We start from the raw sequence: 24,923 nt of genomic DNA on the forward strand, positions 1-24,923 counted from the left end.
TGATCGGACCACTGAAGATCCACAAATACCTGGAATTGCCAAATTTGCTCAGATTTGATCACTCACATTCTGAATAAGCTCAGGTCATGCTCAGTCACTCAGAAGAATACATCTTAAAATGTATTATCCCAATTACATAATAGCCTTCAAAAAGGCAAATAGTGGAACTGGCATAAACAATGACAGGCCCACGATTTAAAAACTCATTTCTGCCATACAAACCAAACCAGAGGAAATCAAGTCAGTGTCCTTTTTAATTAATCTATATACTAAGTTTCTGTCATATCCAATTACAAAATAAATGGCTGATACACAAAATACACAAACTACAGTTCATTAAAACCCTCAAAAAAGAGGTATTTGTCTATTTAATAAAGTAGAAAATGCAAACAATTACATAAGCAGACAATATTTCTAAAAAAAAATTGCACCAATTAAAGCTTCTTGGCTTTATAGTTGGTGGAGAGTTGAACAAAATCCCACTTGAGATGCAGGTCAGGTTCTGCAGATGTCACTGGATTTGGTTTGAAGAACTGATTTAGTCTCTGTCTGGGAAGCCACACTACTGGCTTAGATGTTCACAAAAAGCTGGAGTCATATATCCATTAAGATTTTTGAACACGATTCCATAAACTTCAGTTATAAATAAAATTAAACCTAAAATGAAAAGGCAACAATCTTTAGTTACAATTAAAATTAGCTGGATTCATAGTAAAAATGCAAACCTGAAAGAAAAAATAAAGTTGCACTTTACAGAAGGAATATGTGGAACAATTTCAAGCCATTACAAAACAACTGGTAGTGGTAGCAGGCCCCTCTGGCCAACTTCTAAAGCATCATCCTAGGCCAGTTCAAGGGTGCAAAAACAAAAGTCCTTCCTTCAGCTTAACTGAGGCAGAGCTTGCTGAAAATGTCAGGATAATTTAACTATCAAATCTGGGTACAAGAAGAGGGTTATACAAACTAGGTATAACCCCGGAACAGAAGTACTACTTTTTTATTTTAATCATAACTTAAAATGTCGAGGGAAACAAATGTGAACTGAAAAGATATTTTGCTGGTTCAATTGTCTTGCATCTGACAGTTGGGATGGAGGACTAAGCAACTAGTGAAAGTTGGGGCCATGTAATCCAAAAATAAGCAGACAGTTCAGGGGCGAAGGGCAACAATTCTTACTCTTGTTTTATCAAGCTCCTGCAGTTGTGTATTAACTAGCCCAGACTAGCCCTTTAGGTATTGTTTATCACATTCCCGTAAATTCCGGTGTATAAGCCGAGAATTTGGCCCTAAAATAAAGAGGTCAGCTTATACAGAGGGTGCCAACTTTGGAAAAACGAATACACGGAAGACAGGTCGTATTTATTGGCTGTTTTTGAGTCAAATTTGTTCTACTGCCATCGCATGAATTCTTTGGATGATTTGTTTAAACTCACATCTAGTGGCTGGAGCACAGAGATCAAACCACCGGGGATGACTGCAATGTCCATATTTTCAGCTTTCAATGCTTCTTTTGTCTCACCTGACAAGTGTGCTTTGAACACATCCCAGACAAGTAGCGACTTTTCCTTCTTGAAACCTTCGAGATGTCAACCCCACACCTCTTTAACCCACTTCAAGCAACCAGCTTCATCCATCCAGCAGCGTTCTTGAACGTAAACAACACCCCGTGGGAATTTTCTGAGCAATCGTTGTTTTTTTGTCTCAACACAAGATCACATCTATTCATAAATCGGGTGCACCAACTTCGCCTAGCTTTGAAATTTTCACTGCCCTCACAGTGTTTTTCAGCCCATTTCAACGCTTGAACTCGAATCATTTCTCTGGTAACAATGTATCCGGACGATCGCTGGTGATTCACCCACTCAAACTTTATCTTCCAGTTCTGGCCACTGGCATGTTTTCCCGCAGTTTGCACATTTCATCTTTGGCATTTCCCTCAGTGTGTTCTCTGCCTTTCTCCATTCTCTCGTTTCTCATTTACACTAAACTTCCTAGCAGCTGCAGAATTATTCATTCCTTTAGCAAAATCAACAACCTTCAGCTTGAAACCAGCATCATATCGCATTCGTTTTAATCTTTTGTATATGGTGGTCACAAATTCAATACTGCGTAGACGTACTGATCCTGCCACCCCGTGTTATGTTTTAACAAGATTACGATGGGCGCTAAATGGTTTCGCGGGTGTTACATTTCAGAAGATTCTTTACCATTGGAGACCTATTCCAAAATTTCCCTCCCTGATTTATTAAGAATTTGCCTGTAACGCTCTACAATGTGTAGGCCTGTTTTCTTAGCAGGTACTGGTTCACAAAATTTCCCGGTTCCAGATCCGGCAAAGCTGAGTACCGGCAGGTGAGATCTTGTGATCTTTTCTGGTTAAATCAAATACCTCTACAAAAGGGGTCGGCTTATACTCCGGAATATATGGTAATTTCTTTCACAGTGAACAGTAAACATGCAGTATACTTACTAGAAGATTAAACGTTGAGATTTTCAACTTTTGTCTTCCTCTAACTGATTTGATAATTGGTGGATAAATTGTTTCTCTCCATCCTCTTAGTCATATAGTCAAAGAGTCAAATTCATATAGCAAAACAGCACAGATACAGGTCTTTCATCTAAAGGAGTCCATGTCAACTATGGTACCCACCCAACTATCACAATTTCCCATGTTTAGACCATATCCCTTTAAATTCTTTCAATCATTCAATTTCATTAAGATTCTGCTTTGCCTCTCTTTAAAAGTTTGCTCCAAAGAAAACAAAATATAGTCAGAGGGTTGAAGAAAACCCAACACTGGTGAGGCATGCAACAGAGACATACTGCAGCAAAGCCTAAATAATTGATGGGGAAAGGAAATTATTTCAACTTGGGCCCACTGATAATCAAAGTGACTAAGATATGAATAGTAAAAAGACACCATGCAAAACAAAGAACAAATCATTTTCTTGGGTGGCTAGGATAGCTCCTCTAAAATTAGGGACTGCATTTTGCTTCTAATATAAAACTAGTGGAGAAAAACATGACAAAAAAGTAGCCAACTCCAACCTAGATGCATTACAATCATTTTAAATAGAATTACTTAAAAGGTATTAAAGGTTTAATTTGATACCTGCTCAAAAGTTGGGGAAGGCTGGAGATGATGGGTCCATAACCAGGAGCATTGTCATAAAGCTCAAATAATGGTGCAGCAACCAGTTTGTAGTTCTTCGGAACTGCAAAAAGAGCTGAAGAACAGAGGCCATCAGAGATCACCAGAACCACTTAACTTTTTTTAAAAACTCTAATTTAAGTTTTCTCATAAAATAGGTTTTCTTTTGATTGCTAGCTTTTCTTTGATTGCTATGTGCCTGCAATGTTGTTGCAAGTAAGTGTACAATGTCCTGTGTATGTTACTCAAAATGGGTTTTTTGGTTTGTTAAGAGTAGGAATACTTCTTTGTTTGTTAAGTGTTTCTCTCGCAGTTGTTTTGCTTTATACTTGTTGATATGGTAACTGTATTCATTTGTTAACCAATGGGGAATGTTATCTTGTCTTGTGAGGCTGGGAACTTGGGGGAGGGGTTTTTCGCGGGCTTTTGGGGAGAGAGTGGGAGGAAGATGTTGAGGAAGGTGGAGGTGCGCTGCACTGCTCGGAAGACCACCGGCGTGGTCCTAAGTGCGAAGACCTGGAGAGTCGGGAGGAAGACGCCGAGGAAGGTGTACGTGCGCTGCACTGCTCGGAAGACCACCGGGGGTGGTCCTAGGTGTGAAGACGTGGAGGTCGGAGGCAAGCGACGAGGGGTCGAATGGTTCGATGTTTGAGCTCCAACGATGTGCACTAAACTGACTGCACTTTGATAAGTTGGCGCCTTTTTGTTTTTTCCCTTGCATATATATTGTATTGCCTAATACTCTTTTAATTTTAGTAAACTCTTTAAAGTGTATTTCATAACGGTATTTGTTGTGGGTTTGATACTGTGGGCGGGCGCGAGGCATAAACTCGATTCTCACAGCACCTGCGTGTATGGGAGGTGGGATTGGTGTGTGGCTGGATTTCCTTTTCCCCTAGACATATACCAGCCTGTTGGGTAAGTGTTACATTTGTGGGGTGCTCGTCCCGGATTGGATTGTCAGGGGCTGTGGAATCGCGCAGGCAGCAGAGCGGAGATGGACAAAGATAAGATTGTTAGCTGGTGCGAATTTGAAGGTGTACCAGCGCAGTATGCTTGTGCAGTGAGCCGATTGAATTTTTGAGTTTCGGGAGACGCGATAGTTCGGTGAAGGGTATTGGGCAGGTAGAATTGGTAGCTAGATGGTGTGGTAAAGAGGTACAGTCTAGCTGGGTGTTGGTTCATACGAGTGCTGACGTCAGGACGTTGGAACTGCCGGCGACAGTCAGTGTTCCGGGGGAGGTGTGGGGGCTCCACACCCTCTCCAAGGATGAGGCTGAGGAGCCAGAGCTAAAGGGAGGTGGGAGGAGAGAGTCGTGACTAGGCGCTCCCCAGATAGGGTGGAAGCCTCGGAGCTGGCAGCCGCACTTAATTCCCTGGTGGGAGTGGCCGAGAGGCTACGGCTGAAGCTGGGGGTGTCCTCCGGAGCCAAGCCTACTCCGGACGGGGAGGTGGACGATGAGACCTGGATCGAGCATACGTCTTTGATGTTAGAGGAGTGGCCAGGCTTGGAGGAGGAGAAGAGGCAGCGATGGGTGGGAAGTTTGAGGAGTTTAGCAGCCAAAATAGTCCGGGAGTTGAAAGCTGAGAAGCCTGGGGCCTCAGTGGAGGAATGCATAGAAGTTTTGGAGGGAACAACGGAGAGGGAAAAAGCTCTCCGAGTACATATTTCGGATGGAGGGGATGCTTATGGGATTGCGGCACTGGGGGGTAGTGAAGGCGCCTGACGTGGCTAGCGTGAGGATGAGTCAGCTATTCAGTGGCTCTCTGGAGGAGGACAAGATGGCGTGGACTATCCGGCAGGCTTATAGGAAAGGCCCCCCTCCATCGTTTGGGCAACTGATTAGAGAGGTGCAGGAGGAAGAGGGAGCGTTGGGACGGAAAAGGGGCGCGGGCCTACGGGAGCGATCTTCAGCGATACAGGAAGTGGTGGCTGGGTGAAGGATTGACAACCCCCGGGGAGTAGGGAACCCCCTCTGGAGGGGAGGGACAGGGGAGGTACCCACTCCTGGGGGCGACCAGTGCAGTGGGTTGGGAGCGGGAGCCGTCCTGGGAGAGGAGGGGCGACAGGCAGCGTGTGCTTTAACTGTGGGAAAGAGGGGCATTTCAGGCGGGACTGTGGGCGGCCGAGGGTGTGCTATAGCTGTGGAGAGGAGGGACACTTTAGGTGGGATTGTGAGAGACAAGGAGACCCGCGGAGGACAAGCCCCCCTGCGACTAAGAAGGGAGAGGTGTCGGGAAACTTAGGAGGGGCTCAGTGAGGGAACGGACTGGAGCCTCTGGAGGAACACGTTCCCAGAGATCAGCCAGAAGACCACCGGGTGCCCACGCCTCTATTCCGGATGGGCTGGTAGGACCCCGTGCCAGTGTGGGTCTACGGACAGAGGGAGTTTACACAAAAGCCGTTCGATACGGGATCGCAGGTGACCTTATTGTACCGGTCTTTCTATAATCAATATCTAAAGCATTTGCCCGTAACCCCATTTGACACCCTGCAGATTTGGGGTGTGAGCGAGGGTGACTACCCGTACGACGGGTACCTATTGGTGAGATTGGAGTTCTCAGAGGGAGTGTCAGAAGCTATTGAGACGTTGGTGTTGGTGTGTCCTGACCCGGTGGAAACCAGTGGTGCTGCCCTCCTGGTGGGGACTAACTCCCCCGTTGTGCAACGGCTCCTGGGAGCTTGTAAGGAGAAAGTGGGGGGGGGGGGGAAGATTTTCTGGAGACCCTCTCGGTGCATCCAGTGTTTCAAGCGGTGTTCGAAGAAGGAGTTGCCTCCCAAGGGCTGGATCCGGAGTGTAAACAAGGGACGGTGTGGTGTATGCAGGCAAGGCCCAAGGTGATCCGACCAGGGGAGGTAGCCCTAGTGATGGGGACCCCCAGATTCCCAGGAGTTCCGAAGGGCGAAGCCCTGTTAGTAGACGCCCCGGACGATCTTGAAGGGGAGACACGATTTCTGGTGGGGGCGCTGGTGAGGCCCGAAATGCAGAGACCAGAGGTGGTACATGTGAGGCGAATAGCTATAAGTGTCAGGAATACCACGGCAAGAGAAATCACCATTAAGAGGGGAATGCCGCTGGCACATCTGTTCCCGGTGACGGTAATGTCTAGAGCACCAGTGAGGACCCCTACCGGGGAGGGATCGGAGCATCAAAGGGAGCTGACCGCTGAAGCCTTTAACTTCGGGGATTCCCCAGTGTTGCCGGAGTGGAAACACCGGCTAGTGGAGAAGATGCTGACGATGGAAGCTGTTTTTTCTCGGGGCGAGTTTGATGTTGGCTGCTCCAAAAGCACTCGCCACACCATCCGGGTGACGGAAGACACCCCGTTCCAAGAGAGATCCCGGCCGGTGGCTCCGGCAGATATTGAGGATGTGCGGCAGCACTTGTGCAAGTTGAAGGAGGCCGGAATCATAGCTGAGTCTCGAAGTCCTTATGCGTCCCCAATAGTGGTGACACGGAAGAAGAATGGGAGAGTGCGCATGTGTGTTGACTACAGGACTTTGAATCGGCGAACTGTCCCTGATCAATATACTGTCCCAAGAGTCGAAGATGCGTTGGCCTGCCTGAGCGGTGCGAAGTGGTTCAGTGTGCTGGATTTAAGAAGTAGGTATTACCAGATCCCGATGAGTGCGGCCGATAAAGAGAAGACTGCTTTTATCTGCCCGCTGGGGTTCTTTCAGTTCGAACGAATGCCCCAATGCATATCGGGAGCCCCAGCCACCTTCCAGAGGCTCATGGAGAGAACTGTGGGGGATATGAATCTGTTAGAGGTGCTGGTGTACCTGGACGATTTGATAGTGTTCGGATCGACTTTGGAGGAACATGAGGAGAGGCTGTTGAAGGTGTTGGGCCGGCTTAATGAAGAAGGGTTGAAGCTTTCCCTAGACAAATGCCAGTTCTGCAGGTCATCGGTTAGCTACGTTGGCCATATCATTTCGCAAGAGGGAGTGGCTACTGATCCAACCAAGATAGAGGCCGTGACCACCTGGCCAAGACCCCAGAAAGTGGGCGCTCTGCGCTCATTTTTGGGGTTCTGTGGGTATTACCGCCGATTTGTGAAAGTATACACAAAAGTGTGTCATCCGTTGACTCAGCTGATGTGTGGCTATCCCCCGGTGGGAAAGAAAAGGAAGGGGGACCAGAGACAGGATACTAGAACCCGGCGGAACCTTTTAGCTCAAGATGGGATGATCGATGTGAAGAGGCGTTCCGATCTTTGAAAAGAGCACTGACCCAGGCCCCTGTGTTGGCTTTTGCCGATTCCCAGAAGCCCTACGTGCTGCACATGGATGCCAGCCGAGAGGGGCTAGGGGCTGTCCTGTACCAGGAGCATGGCAAAGCATTGAGGCCGGTAGCCTTTGTCAGCCGAAGCTTGTCGCCATCTGAGAGAAACTATCCCACTCACAAGTTGGGAGTTCCTGGCGCTGAAGTGGGCGGTGGTGGACAAGCTGGGCGATTACCTGTACGGAGCCAAGTTTGAGGTGAGAACGGATAACAATCCCTTCACTTATATTTTGACTTCGGTGAAGCTGGATGCCACAGGACATCGGTGGCTGGCGGCCTTGTCTGTATATGATTTCAGCCTGAGGTACCGCCCCAGAAGCAAGAATGTCGATGCGGATGTTTTGTCACGTCAGGAGCTGGGGGAACAGGAGAAGGATGAGGAGTGGGAGAGTGTCCCTGCCCCTGGAGTGAAGGCGATGTGTCAGTTTGCTATCACCTGAAGGTCGAGGGAAGAGAGAGGATGGAAAGAGCCATGGACCACTTGGGGGTTTTTGACGACGCCATACCCCTAGCTTACTGTGACCTGACCGCACTGCAGACTAAACAGTTGCCGGAACCGAGTCCGGGGGAAGTGGCAGCTGCTCAGCAAAATGACCCAGGCATTGGCACAGTGTGGAGAGCGGTCGAGAAGGGGGATGTGGCGTTGGCTGAGAAGGCGAAACACCCATTTGTGCCTCCGAAGTGCCACTCCGAAGGAGTGGTCTCAGTTAAAATTAAAGAACCAAATCTTGTACTGGGTAATGGCGCCTCCGGACCAACCCCGCTGTTGGCAACTGGTCCTGCCGGAGGAGTATCGACAGGCTGTACTCCAGGCCTTACATGATGATTCTGGACACTTGGGGGTGGAAAAGACCTATGGATTACTCAAAGACCGGTTCTACTGGCCCCGGATGAGGGGGGAAGTCGAAGAATACTGTAGGGGATGCAGTCGTTGCATCCGGAGGAAGACCCTGCCAGCGTCGGCGGCTCCACTGTCGCACTTGCAGAGTGCAGGACCTCTGGACTTAGTATGTATGGATTTCCTGTCGATTGAGCCTGACACCAGCAACACCGCGAATGTCTTAGTCATCACCGATCATTACACTCGCTATGCTCAGGCATTTCCCACTAAGGATCAGAAGGCAACGACAGTGGCGAAGGTGTTATGGGAGCAGTATTTTGTCCATTACGGCCTTCCCAGGCGAATCCATAGTGATCAGGGGCGGGACTTTGAGAACCGCTTTATCCATGAATTACTGACTATGCTTGGGGTTGAGAAATCCAGGACTACCCCTTATCACCCACAGGGAGATCCTAAGCCAGAGAGGTTCAACAGGACCCTGTTGGATATGCTCGGGACGCTGGAGATTGGGCAGAAAAGTAGATGGAGTCGTCATATTGGACAATTGGTTCACTGTTACAATTGTACTCGCAATGATGCTACAGGGTACTCGCCCTGTTTTCTGATGTTCGGGCGGGAAGCGAGGTTGCCAATTGACTTGTGTTTTGGGGGTGAAGTGGGTGAATTACCCGGGAAGTCCTATCTAAAGTATGTGTCCGACATGAAGAGGGAATTACAGCGGGCGTACGAGTTGGCCGAGGCGGCGGCTACCAAACAAAACCAGAGAAATAAGATGCGGTATGATCGAAAGGTGAAGTTTGTCCAACTATTGCCAGGCGACCGGGTCCTTTTACGGAATTTGGGACCCCCTGGTAAGCACAAGCTGGCAGATCGATGGGCGGCCAGCCCCTATGTAATAGAGAGCCAGATGCCGAACCTGTCAGTTTACCGGGTGAAACCTGAGGATGGGAAAGGGCCTATCAAGGTACTCCATCAGAATCACCTGCTGCCCCGGGTCAAGTGGTGCAGGTGGATAAGGAGCCCGAGAGGGAGGTTGCACCTAGTACAAGGACTCTGCGAGGGTGCGGAGAAAGGGAAGAGCCCGCTGCTGAAGAGTGGGGACGGGTCCCTCACCCGGGAATGGCTACCGATTCGGGAGAGGACGACTCAGATGAGTGGCCCCTGTTCCCATTCGCTGGCGCTCCAGTACCAGATGAGGAGGCTCCTGGCCCTTCCCATACTGAGTTGGGTGAGAGGAGGGAAGGTCTTGAGGGTCAGAAGGAGAGGCAGCCAACATTGGGGGGAGAGAGGGTGGAACCCGAGCATGAGCCGGAGAGATTTCAGGTGAGGGAGAACCCCCATGAAGAAGGGGGTGAGGGTCTGTCAGGTAGACCTGGGGAGTCCGAGACAGTGGGTTCGCAAGTGAAGAGGTAGCCCAGTGGGGCAGAAGGGGTATGGAGATCTCAGCGGATTAGGCGCCCCCCGGAGTGGTTGACATATGTGGTGCCAGGAGAAACGAGTGTGATTTCTACTGCTCTGGGTAGTTATGTCACTGTTTTCTGCACCTGGGTTGGGTTTTGTGTGTTGCAAGAAGCATTGGGGAACTCTGGTAATGCCATGAGGGCATGACATTTGCTGGTGGGGAGAGAATGTACAATGTCCTGTGTATGTTACTCAAAATGGTTTTTTTTGGTTTGTTAAGAGTAGGAATGCTTCTTTGTTTGATAAGTGTTTCTCTCGCAGTTGTTTTGCTTTATACTTGTTAATATGGTAATTGTATTCATTTGTTAACCAATGGGGAATGTTATCTTGTCTTGTGAGGCTGGGAACTTGGGGGAGGGGTTTCTCGCGGGCTTTTGGGGAGAGAGCGGGAGGAAGACGTCGAGGAAGGTGGACGTGCGCTGCACTGCTCGGAAGACCACCGGCGTGGTCCTAAGTGCGAAGACGTGGAGAGTCGGGAGGAAGACGCCGAGGAAGGTGTACGTGCGCTGCACTGCTCGGAAGACCACTGGCGTGGTCATAAGTGCGAAGACGTGGAGAGTCGGGAGGAAGACGCCGAGGAAGGTGTACGTGCGCTGCACTGCTCGGAAGACCACCGGGGGTGGTCCTAGGTGCGAAGACGTGGAGGTCGGAGGCAAGCGACGAGGGGTCGAATGGTTTGATGTTTCAGCTCCAACGATGTGCACTAATCTGACTGAACTTCGATAAGTTGGCACCTTTTTGTTTTTTCCCTTGCATATATATTGTATTGCCTAATACTCTTTTAATTTTAGTAAACTCTTTAAAGTGTATTTCATAACGGTATTTGTTGTGGGTTTGATACTGTGGGCGGGCGCAAGGCATAAACTCGATTCTCACAGCACCTGCGTGTACGGGTGGTGGGATTGGTGTGTGGCTGGATTTCCTTTTCCCCTAGACATATACCTGTTGGGTAAGTGTTACTTAAGTTTTTCCATTGTACCCAAGCACGACAATAAAATTAGTGTCTGTGTGTCCCTATTATAATGGACACTTTGGCCAAACTTTAAAGGTTTGCAATGAAGTATTAATCTCAATACAAGTGCTGTTAGCAATGCATTTTAAACAATGTGGACAGCCTCTCTCCAGAAAATGAGAAATGTTAAAAGCACTCGGGCCAGTCAGTATCTGTGGGAAATTAATCTTTCAGGTCCAGGACTTCCTTCTTCACAGATTGTGTCAGATCTGCTGCATATTGAGGATTTCAGTTTTTATTCCATTTTGATTTTTTTCAGGTTAATTACCACCGGTTATGAAAGACTTATATACTGGTCTTATCATATACTACAATTCTAATGCCCACATCACATCAAGAACCTGCAAATGATAAAGTCAAAACTGTCTTTAATAATATAGTTTGTTTTAAGAATTCCACCAAATAAATTTAATAACCAAATACACACAACTCATTAACTTCCCAAAAACAATTAGTTTAAACAACAACCTTGGGAAAAGGAAGGAAAAAAAATTATGATTCTCTTGGCTCAATGATCATCACCCAGCAAGTAATGTGGTGCAATTTGAACAAGTGCATTGGGATGCACAGCACAAAATGCAAATGACATACTAAAAAAAAAATCAGCTCCAAAAATATTTTACAAGATTAAAATCAAGGCAGGGTACATGCACATTCTGCCGAATTATTTCAGCTACATCATTTCTGAGACAAAAGGAACTTACGGGAACTAATTATAAAATGGTTACAGTAAAGGCAACTGTTATTTGGCCTTTGGAAATTCAAACCAGCTTCATGTAATTCATGTAGACACTTCCATATCTTTGTCCCATCGTCCGCAAATTCTTCAGCTGTCTGTTGCACAATAATATCTACCTATATCAATTGCTATGATGGTCGATTCCAAATCTCAACCACATGCTCAAGGTTTGCTTCATGTCACTTTTGGATCCAATACTGATTAACTTCATTCCAGCTTCCTTGGCTCAACTTTCCATCAATGGAATAAATTTCTCTCTAAACCCTTCATGATCTTAAATACCTCCATCAGATCCTTTTTCAATCTCCTGCACTTGAAGAACAATCCCAGCTTTTCCAGTCCATCCGTGATGAAAAAGTCCCAATCTTTGTACTTATTTAATAAATTTCTTCCATATCTTCCAAAGTTCTTACAACTTTGCTGTAGTGTAAAAGCAAAAACTAGACAATACTTTGGTTATGACTAAACCAAGAACCCCCAAACTAAACCCACCCCCAACTCTTGTCAGATTAGCCTATTTTAAACAAACATTGAATGTACATGAATCTACTGAAAAATGCCACTGAAGTGGTCCAAAATCAATTATACACTTTAATTTGAATTTGCCCTTCAACCAAAATGCAAATCTACTTCCCCCCCCCCCAAACACCAGTTGTCCCTACACCCTTGAAATACTGACATCTTCCTCACAGATTACAAATACATCCAATGTTTTTTGTCACCTGCAAATTTGGAAATCTGCTCAAGTGATTTAACTCTACAAGTCTAATATTAATTGGCATGCACTGCCATTTATCACTTTACCCCAGCCAATTACTCCATTTCCTATTCCAAAGCATTATCACCATGCCAATACATTCCTTGTTATACCACACCCTTTAATATCTTGGTGACAAGGTTTTAGCATCTACCTCAGACTCTTTTTGAAGTCCATTTTTACCACAAATAATTTCCCCCAACTTGTTCGCCTAAGAAACAGCCAAGGTCAAACACATTCTTGATTTATTCCAAAAGAAAAACACACACCTATCTCAGACTGTCTTCTGAACTTTCTCCACTGGAAAGTATACCAACTCCTCCATAGTTATAGGCTTTAGCCATAATCTTCATACTTGTGTAGTTTTCTAGTCAAGTTCCACCCAGAAAACACAAATAACTGGGCAAGATCAGCTGTGAAAGATCAAGCAAGGGCATCTGCTTCCTCACTTCCTTAAGCAACTTAAAGACAACTCTGTTTGAGCCTCATACTTTACTCAGCAAGTACCTCTCAATTTTCAGCCCACTCAGAATCCTAACTATACCCTCCTTTGCCCAGTCTCAAGCAGCAACTGCTGCTTCAGGAAAGCCCATGCAGATACTCTTACTGCCTCAATCAAGTCCAAAACCTCTATGAACACACCTGACTCTGATCAGCACTACATTCTATCTTAAAACCTATTTTCTATTAATGGACCCTTGAATATTTTTGTATTCCCTTTTATTTGTTACTACTTCTTTTTTCCTCCATGCTGTCTTTGACTCTCATTCCACCTTCTCCCTGCACTTTGTAATGAATCTGGTACATCCTCATTAACAACCCATTATGTGCCATACAATTCTGCTCTATTTGTTATCTAAAGAATTAGGTATGGAGATTATAACTTGGTTCCTTCATGTGAACATACCTTGATCGTAGTCCAAACACTGGTAGCACTGATGGGCAACCAGAAGAGCTGCGACCTCACATCTCCAGCTACCCGGGTTCAATCCTGAACTCCAATGCCATTTGTGTAATTTGCACATTCTTTGACAATGTGGGTCCTTCCCCCTCCCTAGTGTTATGGTTCCATCACACATCCCAAAAAAAAATGGTTTAGGTTGGTGGGTTACCAAGTAATTCCCTCTAGTGCATACTGACTGGCCAAATTTGGGGAAGTGGGAAAAAAGGAGAATATGGAGAAAGCAAAATGGGTTTACTTTAATTTGGCGATGGATGGCACAGACTCTGTAGGCAAGGTGGAATATATTGCTGACCATCTTGCCTTAGACCTGTGATTGTTTAATGATAGCTTTGTTATCCAAGTTTTGATCCAAATTAGCCTGAGACAGACTATTTTCCTTTCTACAGTTTCTATTTTTTTATATATATACACAATCTTGGAGTGGCCTACAAATCTTTTCCAAAGCTATCACTGCTGTTGTCACTTTCTAGATATTCCTGCACTTGCAGAAGGGAAGGTACACACACAGTTGCAAGAAAAAGTTTGTGAACCCTTTGCAGTTACCTGGTTTTCTGCATTAATTACTCAAAATGTGATCTGATTTTCATCTAAGTCACAATAATAGACAATCTTCCTAAACTAATAACACAAACAACTTGACTTTTTATATCTTTATTGAACACATTGTTTAATCATTCACAGTCCAGACTAAAAACTATATGAACCCTTGAATTTAATAGCTGATAGAACCTCTTCATTAGTAATAACCTCCCCCAAACGTTTCCTGCAGATGATGATCAGACTTGCACAATGACAAAGGAGAACTTTAGACCACTTATCTATATAAAACTGCTTTAGCTCATCAACATTTCAAGGATACCTTGCATGAACAGGTCATGCCACAGCACCTCAAACAGGTTAAGGTCTGGACCCTGACTTGGCCATTCCAAAACATGAATTTTCTTCTTTGTAAACTATTCTGATGTTGATTTATTCATATTTTGGATAATTGTCTTGTTGCATCATCCAATTTCTATTAAGCTTCTGGTGACAGATCGCTACCCTGACATTCACCTGCAAAATGTCTTGATACAATTTTGAATTCATTGTTCCCTCAACAACTTCAAGCTGTTCAGCCCGAGGCACGGAAGCAAACCCAAACCATGATACTCCTTCCACCATGCTTCACAATTGGGATGAGGCTTTGGTGTTGGAGCACAGTGCCCTTTTTCCTCCAAACATAGTGATGTGTATTTCTGTATAAGATCAACTTCTGTCTCAGCTGTCCACTGACTATTGTTCCAGAAGCACTGTGGAAAAACCAGCTGATCTTTTGCAAACTAGAGATGTGCATCAATATATTTTTTTTTGGAGATCAGTGGTTTTCTTAGTGGACACATGAACAGAGACTATAGTACACTCTAAAGATTTCTGCAGGTCTTTTGCTGTTACCCTCAGGTTCTTTATCACAAGACCAGAATACAAAGGAGCAGAAGTAGGCCATTCGACCCATTGAGTCTGCTCCCCCACTCCACCATGAGCTAAACTATTCTCCCATCTAGTTCCAATTTCCGGCTTTTTCACCATATCCCTTGATACCCTGACTAATTAGATACCTATCAATCTCCTCCTTAAACACCCTCAATGATTGGGCCTCCAACAGCTGTATGTGGCAACGAATTCCATAAATCCACGACCCTCTGGCTAACAAAAATTCTCCCCATCTGTTTTAAATGGGTTCCGTCTAATTCTAAGACTGTGACCTCTTGCCCTGGACTCACCCACCAAGGGAAACAGCCTTTCCACATCTACTCTGCCCAACCCTTTCAACATTCAAAATGTTTCTAAAGATCCCCTCTCATTCTTCTATACTCTGATGAATACAATACAAAAGCCAACAAACACTCCTCATATGTTAGTCCCTGCATTCCAGGAATCATCCTAGTGAATCTTCTCTGAACTCTCTACAACATCAGCACACCCTTTCTAAGATAGGGGGCCCAAAACTGCACACAGTATTCCAAATGGGTCTCACCAGTGTCCCATAGAGCCTCATCAACACCTCCTTACTCTTATACACTATTCCTCTTGAAATGAATGCCAACATAGCATTCGCTTTCCTTACTGCCAATCCAACCTTGTGGTTAACCTTTAGGGTATCCTGCACTAGGACCCCCGAGTCCCTTCGCACTTCAGATTTTTGAATTTTCTCCCCATCTAAGTAATAATTTGCCTGATTGTTTCTTCTTCCAAAATGTACAACCATACATTTCTCAACATTGCATTTCATGTCATTTCTTTACCCACTCTCCTAAACTAACCAAGTCTCTCTGCAACCTTTCCGTTTCCTCAACTCTTCCTGCTCCTACACCTATCCTGGTGTCATCTGCAAACTTAGCCACAAAACCATTTAATCCATAATCTAAATCATCGATGTACAGTGTAAAAAGTGTCACTCTTTTACTCTTCATATATAAAAAAAACTTTTAGTGTGCTTTTTTATGTTAATTGCCAATTTCCTTTCATAATTCATCTTTTCTTTCCTAATGACTCTTAGTTTCCTTCTGTAAATTTTTAAAATTTATCCGGTCCTCAGTTTTCTCACTAATTTTTGCTTTTATTTTAGCCTTAACTTCTCTCATTAGCCACATTTGTGTCATTTTTCTTTTTATGATTTTCTTTTTTCTTGGAATATATTTTTCCAGCGCTCTTATTTCTTGTAGGAACTTCATCCAATTCTGCTCTACTGTCCCTCCATTTAGCTTACTTTTCCAAACAACTTGAGCCAGTTCCTCTATCATACCACTGTAATTTCCTTTGTTCCACTGAAATATTGATACACCTTATACCAGCTTCTCCTTTTCAAATTTGAAACTGAACTCGATCATATTATGATCACTACTTCCAAGGGGTTCCATTACCTCTAGCTCACCTCCTTCAGTATTGCACGTTGTGCTTTTTGCAGGATGTCCACCCCCCCCAAGGAGAGAAGCAACAATACTGGATTTCTTCCATTTGTAGACAATTTCTTTTACTGCGGACCGATGAACACTCGGGTCTTTAGAAATGTTTTTGTAGCTTTTTCAGCTTCATGCATCTCTACAATTCTTCTTCTAAGGTCCTCTGAAAGTCACTTTATTGAAGCATGGTGCATATAAACAGATCTTTCGTAAGAGCAGGCTCCGTCAGTAACCAAACTGTGAGCCTTTTTTTTTAAAAACTGGGCAGGGCACACCTCCAATCTCATCTCATTGATTGGAACATCTGACTCCAAATAGCTTCTGTAGATGGCATTACCCCAGAAGTTCACATACTTTTTTTGAACCTAGACTGAGATTGCTTAAATGTACTCAGTACTGACAAGTAGTAATTGTTTGTGTGTTATTAGTTTAGGCAAATTGTGTTTGTCTATTATGACTTGGATGAAGATCAGACCATATTTTGTGAGTAATTAATGCAGAAAACCAGGTAATTGCAAAGGATTCACAATTTTTTTCTTGCAACTGCACATGAATAATTTTAGGATCAGACCTAGCCATGATGACCTACAAAAATAAATCATCTTCAGCCGCTCCTATCAGGATTCACAATAGCAAAGACTTCAAATATATTTTTAATTAGTTTTTCAAAAATTAACATTGACAAATAATTTGGTTTCCAGCAATGCACTGCTCTTGTCAAAAAAGTTCACCAAGCAAATAAACAACTTTATAAACAACGTCAAACCCCAAAGAATCAGTGACATTACAATTAAATATCCAAGTACTGTACAAGAAGCATCACAGAATCTGTGGCCATGAAGTTGTCGACATTAAGTGAGAAACCGCTCTTGCTAGATTCATGCCAAAAACAAATGAATACCAAGTGTTTGGAAGTCACAACTTTAGCTCAAAGAGTCTAAGGAAAGGTTGTTGGGCTGAATGCCCTATAGCTTTATAATTACTTTCTAGTAGAAAAGTTTGATTATTACAGTCATCAATAGCAACATTCTGATAATGCTCAAGTACAGGCTGACAAGTCTTGATACCATAACAATGATCATATGTAACAACTTGGCATGATCTATCCAACACCAGATCCCACAATCACAATCTTCAAGACTAGATACCTATTGGCCACTGGGTAATCTGTGCCAAGTGACTCACACCTTTGTATAACCAACAAGACAAGGTGCAGAATTTAATGAAGTGTATTGAATAAATGTAGTTGCATCAAAACCAGCTGGTTCAGACATCCAGGTCAAAACCCTGAATATTCATGCCATAAATCAGTACATGGTGACTGCAATATACATCATTTGTAAAATAACTTCAGCAACTTTCTTTATCAACAATACCTCCCAAACCTGCAGCTGCCACCCAGCACAACATCAAGTGCATGGAAATACCAGGTATGCAAATCCTGATTTATAGCTGCACCAACTTTTGGGATGACTCAATCATCTAAACCAGTGGCTTCCCTACAAACATTTGCTGCATAAGGCAGCTCCATGTTGGCACGTGGCCGAGTGGTTAAGGCGTTTGTCTAGTTATCTGAAGGTCGCTAGTTCGAGCCTTGGCTGAAGCTACGTGTGTCCTTGAGCAAGGCACTTAACCACACATTGCTCTGCAACGACACCGGTGCCAAGCTGTATGGGTCCTAATGTCCTTCCCTTGGACAACATTGGTGATGTGGAGAAGGGAGATTTGCATCTTGGGCAACTGCCAGTCTTCCATAAAGAAAACCTTACCCAGGCTTGCACCCTGGAAACTTTCCAAGGTGCAAATCCATGGTCTATCGAGACTAACAGAGGCCTACACAAGGCAGCTCCGGTAATGTAACAGAATCTAACTGAACTTGCCAGCAACATCCAAATTCAATGATAAAATAAAAGTAGAAATAAATAATGCACCAATTTCCATGCAGAAGATTGTTTGATGACGGTGATGGGGCAGTGAGAGGTAAATGCAACAGCCAGAAACTACTGTGGTGCAAGTCTTCAGTGACTGCCAACGTATGCCTTGGTCACAAATAGAGGTGAAATCCAAGCAAATGAGGCAGCATGGCATTAGAGCTGCTTTTCATAAAGGTCACTGTTAACCATATATGTGCTTACTAAATGAATACAAAATGTTCAAAAGAGAATTTGGAGCAACAATTTTCTGGTGGAAACCAGTGGGTTGACAATTCCTTTCCACCCAGAGATGCTGGTAAAACTGTTGAGTTCCTGCATAAAATTGTTTGTTGATTTAATGTCATTACCCTTAACTTCAGGAATTGATAACTAATTAAATACTCCAGCAATAGGAAAATACATAAAGCATTTATCCAACTGATGTTGATCGAATCTTGCATGATAAATATTGTGTTCACTAAAGAGCTTAAGAAATGCAGAAAGTTTTATTGTTCAACATTATTAGACCACAGGATGTAAATGTCATATTTACACAACTGTTCTCCACTTCATACCTTTTTCTTGAAGCTGTACTAAGAATAGCTTCTTATGCTCCTTGGGCTTAGTGATATGAGCTGGAATGTAGGGATACTGGAAGGAAAACAACATTTATATAACAAGGATATTTTCATAAGCACTTAGATGTAATACATATTTATTGCACAGCATGACACATGAAAACTCAGTAGATGAAAACATTCCAAATACCAAAACAAAACTCAAAAGCACAGTCGATGTACTAATCAAGACTTCAGACTCATTAATTCCGAACAATACTGAGACTTTCTTTTATCACACAATTTCTTCCAGGAATTACTTTGGCTCTACAGCTATGACATGATAATGTATAAAAATCATTACAAAGAGCAAGATTAAATAGCTACAATCATTCCTGTCAGGCAAATTTCATTCCTCAGGGTACATTTTATAACTGCAGGCAATTACAAACTTTAGAAGTCTTGGTCTTAACACCATTGTAGAACAATGAATTATGAAGAGGTTGGATGGTAGAGGACGTTTTACTGCCTGGAGCATAGACCAATGAGAGATGACCTTAGAGGATGGAAATTATTCGGGATATCACAATGGCAAAAAGGAAACTATTTCATACTGATTTATGAAACATGCTAGTAGATTCAATGAAGTTAACACAATATACCTGAGGGGGCTCAAAATTTGGCCTCCACCAATTTCCAATGCAGTCATCAATTACCCAGTCTTGCTGTACACCATCCTGACGGCCCAGAATCTGTTTTAAAAAGAATTTGTAGTTGAATACAAGTTTCCACTCCATCAAAAAAAACATAACACACTTGTTTTTGGGAGTAAAGACATCAGTTCCGAGTTATCTGAAGGATGCTGATTTTACACTGGTTGTTAACACCAAACAATTTAAGTGAAAACAACTTAATTCAAATTTCCATTATATTCTTCCTCTAATTCAATTCAAGAATTTATACAAATGAACTATCCCTTTTAAATAGAGCAATACATGTCTTTATTGGCAGACACCTTTGCAGCTTATATGAAACAGTATGGAGATCAATGCAAATGGTATGGAACACTGAACACAAATCTTTTTGGAGAGTTAAATAAATCAGGCAAAATTACCAAGATTAGGTGAAAGAGTCAAGAAACAGGATTGTTCTTTAAGAGATGTAATGTTGAATCATTTACTAAATGTCTGAGTTCTACTATTCTACGATTCCATAGGCTTCATGTACCCATTGGCTAATTGACATGATCTACAAAAATCAAACCAAATCAAGCCTGTTATTCCAAACATAATCTAAAAAATGTACAAAATGCAAGTGTTCTGAATCCAACAAGCTGATCCTTTAGCAAGCTTGAAGAATTCTCATACAAATAGATTACATACCTCCGTCATGAGACGCTTCAAGCCCTCTACTTCATCTTCCCCAGGATTTAGCTCTCCACCGGGTCTAAACAAATAAAGCAAAAAACAGTTATGCTGCAATGTGCTCAGGTTCACCAGAAACTCAGCAGATATTACCCAATTTGCTGCTGGACTGTCACTTTGTAGTTCAGAATCAGCAACTTTAACTCATTAGGCATGGAAAAAGATTTAAAAACTCTCAATTAACCACCTACTGCTGGAGATACTGTGCACGTTAAGGTACACAAGTTTAGGATTCTGCTGTGGGGCATACTGCACAGAAATAGCCCACTTGTGACACTGCAAGTTAGGCATACATTAGATACATCTGTTAACAGAACTGAAGTAGAAATTAATTGCTCTAGGGCAGGAAACTGACCAAGAAGGAAAAAGCAGCTTAGCAAAGAACTGTCCCTTACTGCATTGAAATAATCCAGGGACTTTAGGTTGGTCTATTAACTCAATTCTTGGCTGTACAGCACATTGTCTATTGCACAGGATATCAGCATCTTCTTAATAGGCATTGAATTCAAGCAGCTAACAATCAAAAGAAAGGTATTTCAATAAATTCATGAAATACAGGTTTGTTCTTCCCACTGAATTCTGAATTATTTATTCTGAATTAAAATTCAGTTTTTACCATTCCCCAGAATTTGAGTGAAAAATGAAAATACAGCTTAACTATGATGTGTTAATTGTCAGTGGAGCACACTGCTCAACCATAACTCTACCAAGTGCACTTGTGAAACTTTGCTTAAGGGTCTAATGATTCATATTCTAACTCACAGGCTAATGCACTCACAATTTAAAGAACGTTGTCCCGAGTTGCAGTAATAACACGTGAGGTAACCTGTGCTCATGTACAATCAGGACACCCTCCACTGTACGCCTCATGCCGATCTTCTCAAACTCCTCCCGCATGCGCTGAAATCGGGCAGCAACAGAGCAATCTTTTTCGTACAAGGGCTCCTTTGTACCAAAGGTGTAGTTGGTCAATGGATATCTGAAGAAATAATTTCCATGACAGATTTATACTTAGTAGAATTTTCAAGACAGGAATAAAGTCAATTCTAGTATATACTCATTGGTCAAGACTAAAATCAAAAAAAGCAAGGTGATAAAAAGGTTGTGTCAATCAGCAAATAACCATTTAAAACCTAGTTTAGGAACAGGAAGTAAAAGCATAACCCATTGAAAAGCATAGGACTCAGATATTAAATTTATCAAAGGAGAAAAACTTTGATTGACAAACATCTTGATATCAAAAATGATCAAGACATTGCTTCATCATCCCCTTGACATTTTTGAATCTCAAAACCAGTGAAAAATTAAAAAACCTGATCTTTATTTCATCATTACTCAAGACAGGAGAATATTATAACCAGATGCAAGAAAATGCAAAACCTATATAGGATCACAGAGTAAAGATTAAGATTTTGTTCTATGGATGCACTGTGGGGAGCATTCTGACTGGTTGCATCACATCCTAGCACGAAGGCTCTCAGTACACAAGACTGCCAGCCAGCTTCATCATAGAAGCAATCCTTCATACCATCTGGGACATCCTCAAGAGGCTGTACCTCAAGAAGAAAGCATCCATCACTGAGGACCCTCACCATCTTGGACATGCCCTCTACTCATTCCTACCGCTGGTGATCTGAAATATGCATCTCTGAAACAAATCATACTGTTCTGATTTTACTCAAAGTGCATCCTTCCAAGCATTTCAGGAACAATGCTAAAGATTTTAAAGGATGTACAGTATATTAGTTCCAGGGTTTGAGCACTTCACTTACATAGACAGAAAACAAGGCTATTCTCAGATGAAGGGGAAAGATGGGAAGATTTTATGAAGACAATAAAACCATGGTTGGTTTTAGAACAAATACAAAAAATATTCAGTGACAAGCAGGGAAGACAATCCGAGAAAACAATAATAAAATAATAAGCAAAAGAATAACCCACGTTTTCCCAAAACATTAAAAGTGGAATCGGTAAGCAAAATGAAGATTAAAAAGGGCATTTTATATATTTGCTGGGCAAATAGCTCTTATAAGAGATGATAGAAGCATGATGTTTTGCACAATCTTCCAAAAATACCCACAAATTCATTGTTAGCTTCTACTACATTCATGGGTTAAAACAACTTTCGAAAATGTAAACTATAACAACGCAGAACAACCCAAGTGGTGAAAATATGTCACAATTAGCTCATTTAACATGGACAATGGGTTATTCTTCTATCATTTCCACTCCCAAAAGCAGAGGATAGGCAGCTAGCATTACCTGCTGTTTATGAGTACCCGCATGAATAACGACACCTCTTTATGTGTCAATCAAAAAGTAATTTAGCTACTGAGGCTGCTTGTAAATACCAACCAAAATTAACTCCCTTAAAACTACAGATTAGCTTGGAACAAAATCATTTTCCTCAACCCTTTTCTTCAGATATAGCTACACAGTACATTTTTTAAAAGACAAAATGCATCTAATAGATTTCATGAATATTTCTACATGATTTTTTTTTTAGCAAATACTTTAAGTGTAGAGTGCATAAGCCTCAGGACAAGGTAGGAAAGTGAAAACCAGGAAGGCTCATATCTGCAATAAACACAATACCCAAGATTGCAAGTGTTAGATATTATACTTTAATTCAGCTACAATATCAGTCTAATGTTTACAATGAAACGTTAACAGGGAACCTGGCTGAATCAATGGAAATAGCAACAGGGTAGATTAGTGTTAAAAGAGGAAAAAGAAAATAAACACAGGCCATCATATTTAGTATTTTATAAAAGGGATTTAAATGTTAAACTACATTTAGTGCATTAAAAAGGATTCTAATATTTTTAGTTCACTTTTACTTGTACTTACATTTCTAACATCCTTTACATGTATACCATTAGTTTTTTTTAAAAAACACTTGAAAAGCCAGCAAGTAACACTCATTTCTAAATACTCTTGAACCAAGTGACTAGCTAGGTCTATGAATCAACCACATTGTTTTAAGAGTGTGAATGCAAGAGTAATACACACCAGTAAAAGCCACCAGACTGTTTTCCAAGGCTGGCTTACCTTTATGATAATTAATCCCGATTAAATTAATAAAATTAAAACACCTCACCCAACATAGTTCAATTAGAACACATGCCTAGGTCATTACCGCAGACTTCTTTGATTGCTAACCATACAAAAGCAATTTTTTAAAATCACAATTTATTACTTCATAATTAGATATAACACTTATACCCAGTTCAAATTTGATAATTTGACACAAATTCAAATCTACAAGCACTCAGAACTCCTCCAAAATGTGAGAGACAGACACACATCATACACACACGTACATTAAGGCCCACTTGCATGCAAACTCTTCAAACTGGAAATACATCTGCAGATGCCAACACTCGAAATACTTATGAACACGCTGGTATGAAGATGATGGTTGAAAAATACCATCAGAATTGCAGCAAAACTACACTACACGTCGTACTCAAGATTCCTACTCAAGCTGTTAGGCGCTAGCAACCATCGAACTCATGTTCGAGTCCAGTTGAACAGAAAAAAAAAACCCTGGGGTGTTTAGTCACTTGTATTCCTTTGCAAAACACAACCTGCACATCAACATCTGGTAAAGAGGAAGGTCCCGGTTACTCACAGATTAATGGTCCTCTCTAGGGTCAGCGGCTTGGCCTGCAGGTATTTGTTCCCATACTGGGATACACCGCGAGGCCAGCCAGCCTGCGAGCGGCTCGGTGGAACTACAGACATAGCAACAGATTCCCGGGTGCACGAGTGGACACCAAGGTGAGAGAAGCCACAGAGACAAAAGAAAGCAATCAAAAACTACAAGAACTCGAATGCTCGAAAGCCTTGGCGCTTTAACCAGACAGATTCACTTCCGGAAAAGCGCACCACTTCCGGGTGATGGAAGAGCGCGTGGAGGGTCTATCATATGATTGGCTAGTCTGGGAAGGCGGCCGGCTCGTGGTTCCTGAAACCAATGGAAAGGTCGAAATGATTCAAAGTACATTTATTATCAAACTATGTCTGCAGAATACAATCTTAAAATTCGTCTTCTCCAAACCGTCAAAATAATGTATAAGGTCCCTCTCTCACCTTATCGCCTCCCTCTGGTGGGTCTCATCAGCAAGAACGACAAGTCAGCTTACAGAGAGGAGGTGCAGCGGCTAATGGACTGGTGCAGAGCCAACAACCTGTCTCTGAATGTGAACAAAACAAACTTCAGGAGGGCACGGAGCAACCACTTCCTGCTGAACATTGACGGCTCCTCTGTAGAGGTCGTTAAGAGCACCAAATTTCTTGGTGTTCACCTGGCGGAGAATCTCACCTGGTCCCTCAACACCAGCTCCATAGCAAAGAAAGCCCGGTGGCATCTCTACTTTCTGCGAAGGCTGAGGAAAGTCCATCTCCCACCCCCCATCCTCATCACATTCTACAGGGGTTGTATTGAGAGCATCTTGAGCAGCTGCATCACTGCCTGGTTCAGGAATTGCACCATCTCGGATCGCAAGACCCTGCAGCAGATAGTGAGGTCAGCTGAGAAGATCATCGGGGTCTCTCTTCTCTCCATCACGGACATTTAAACTACACACTGCAAAGCAAACAGCATTATGAAGGACCCCACGCACCCCTCATACAAACTCTTCTCCTTCCTGCCGCCTGGAAAAGGCACTGAAGCATTCGGGCTCTCACGACCAGACTATAACAGTTACTTCCCCCAAGCTATCAGATTCCTCAATATCCAGAGCCTGGAGTGACACCTTACTGCTCTATTATCCTGTTTATTATTTATTGTAATGCCTGCACTGTTTTGTGCACTTGATGCAGTCCTGGGTAGGTCTGTAGTCTAGTTTTTTTTTACGTAGTTCAGTCTAGTTTT

The 24,923-nt window shown here is 42.9% G+C and overlaps 1 protein-coding gene across 1 annotated transcript; it reads right to left on the reverse strand.

The window, feature by feature from the left end:
• Nucleotides 1-236: 236 nt before the first annotated feature.
• Nucleotides 237-23,945, reverse strand: nudt21 (nudix hydrolase 21). Its single transcript, XM_059992551.1, has 7 exons — nt 23,679-23,945; nt 20,823-21,023; nt 20,003-20,066; nt 19,283-19,372; nt 18,639-18,714; nt 3,113-3,227; nt 237-657 (listed from the first exon to the last, which is right to left on the reverse strand). Exons 1-7 carry the CDS (start codon nt 23,789-23,791, stop codon nt 636-638), a joined length of 681 nt encoding a protein of 226 aa, XP_059848534.1. The 5' UTR covers nt 23,792-23,945; the 3' UTR covers nt 237-635.
• Nucleotides 23,946-24,923: the final 978 nt, after the last annotated feature.

The sequence above is a fragment of the Hypanus sabinus genome, chromosome 17, assembly GCF_030144855.1.
Source record: "Hypanus sabinus isolate sHypSab1 chromosome 17, sHypSab1.hap1, whole genome shotgun sequence".
In the NCBI taxonomy this organism is placed as follows: domain Eukaryota; kingdom Metazoa; phylum Chordata; class Chondrichthyes; order Myliobatiformes; family Dasyatidae; genus Hypanus; species Hypanus sabinus.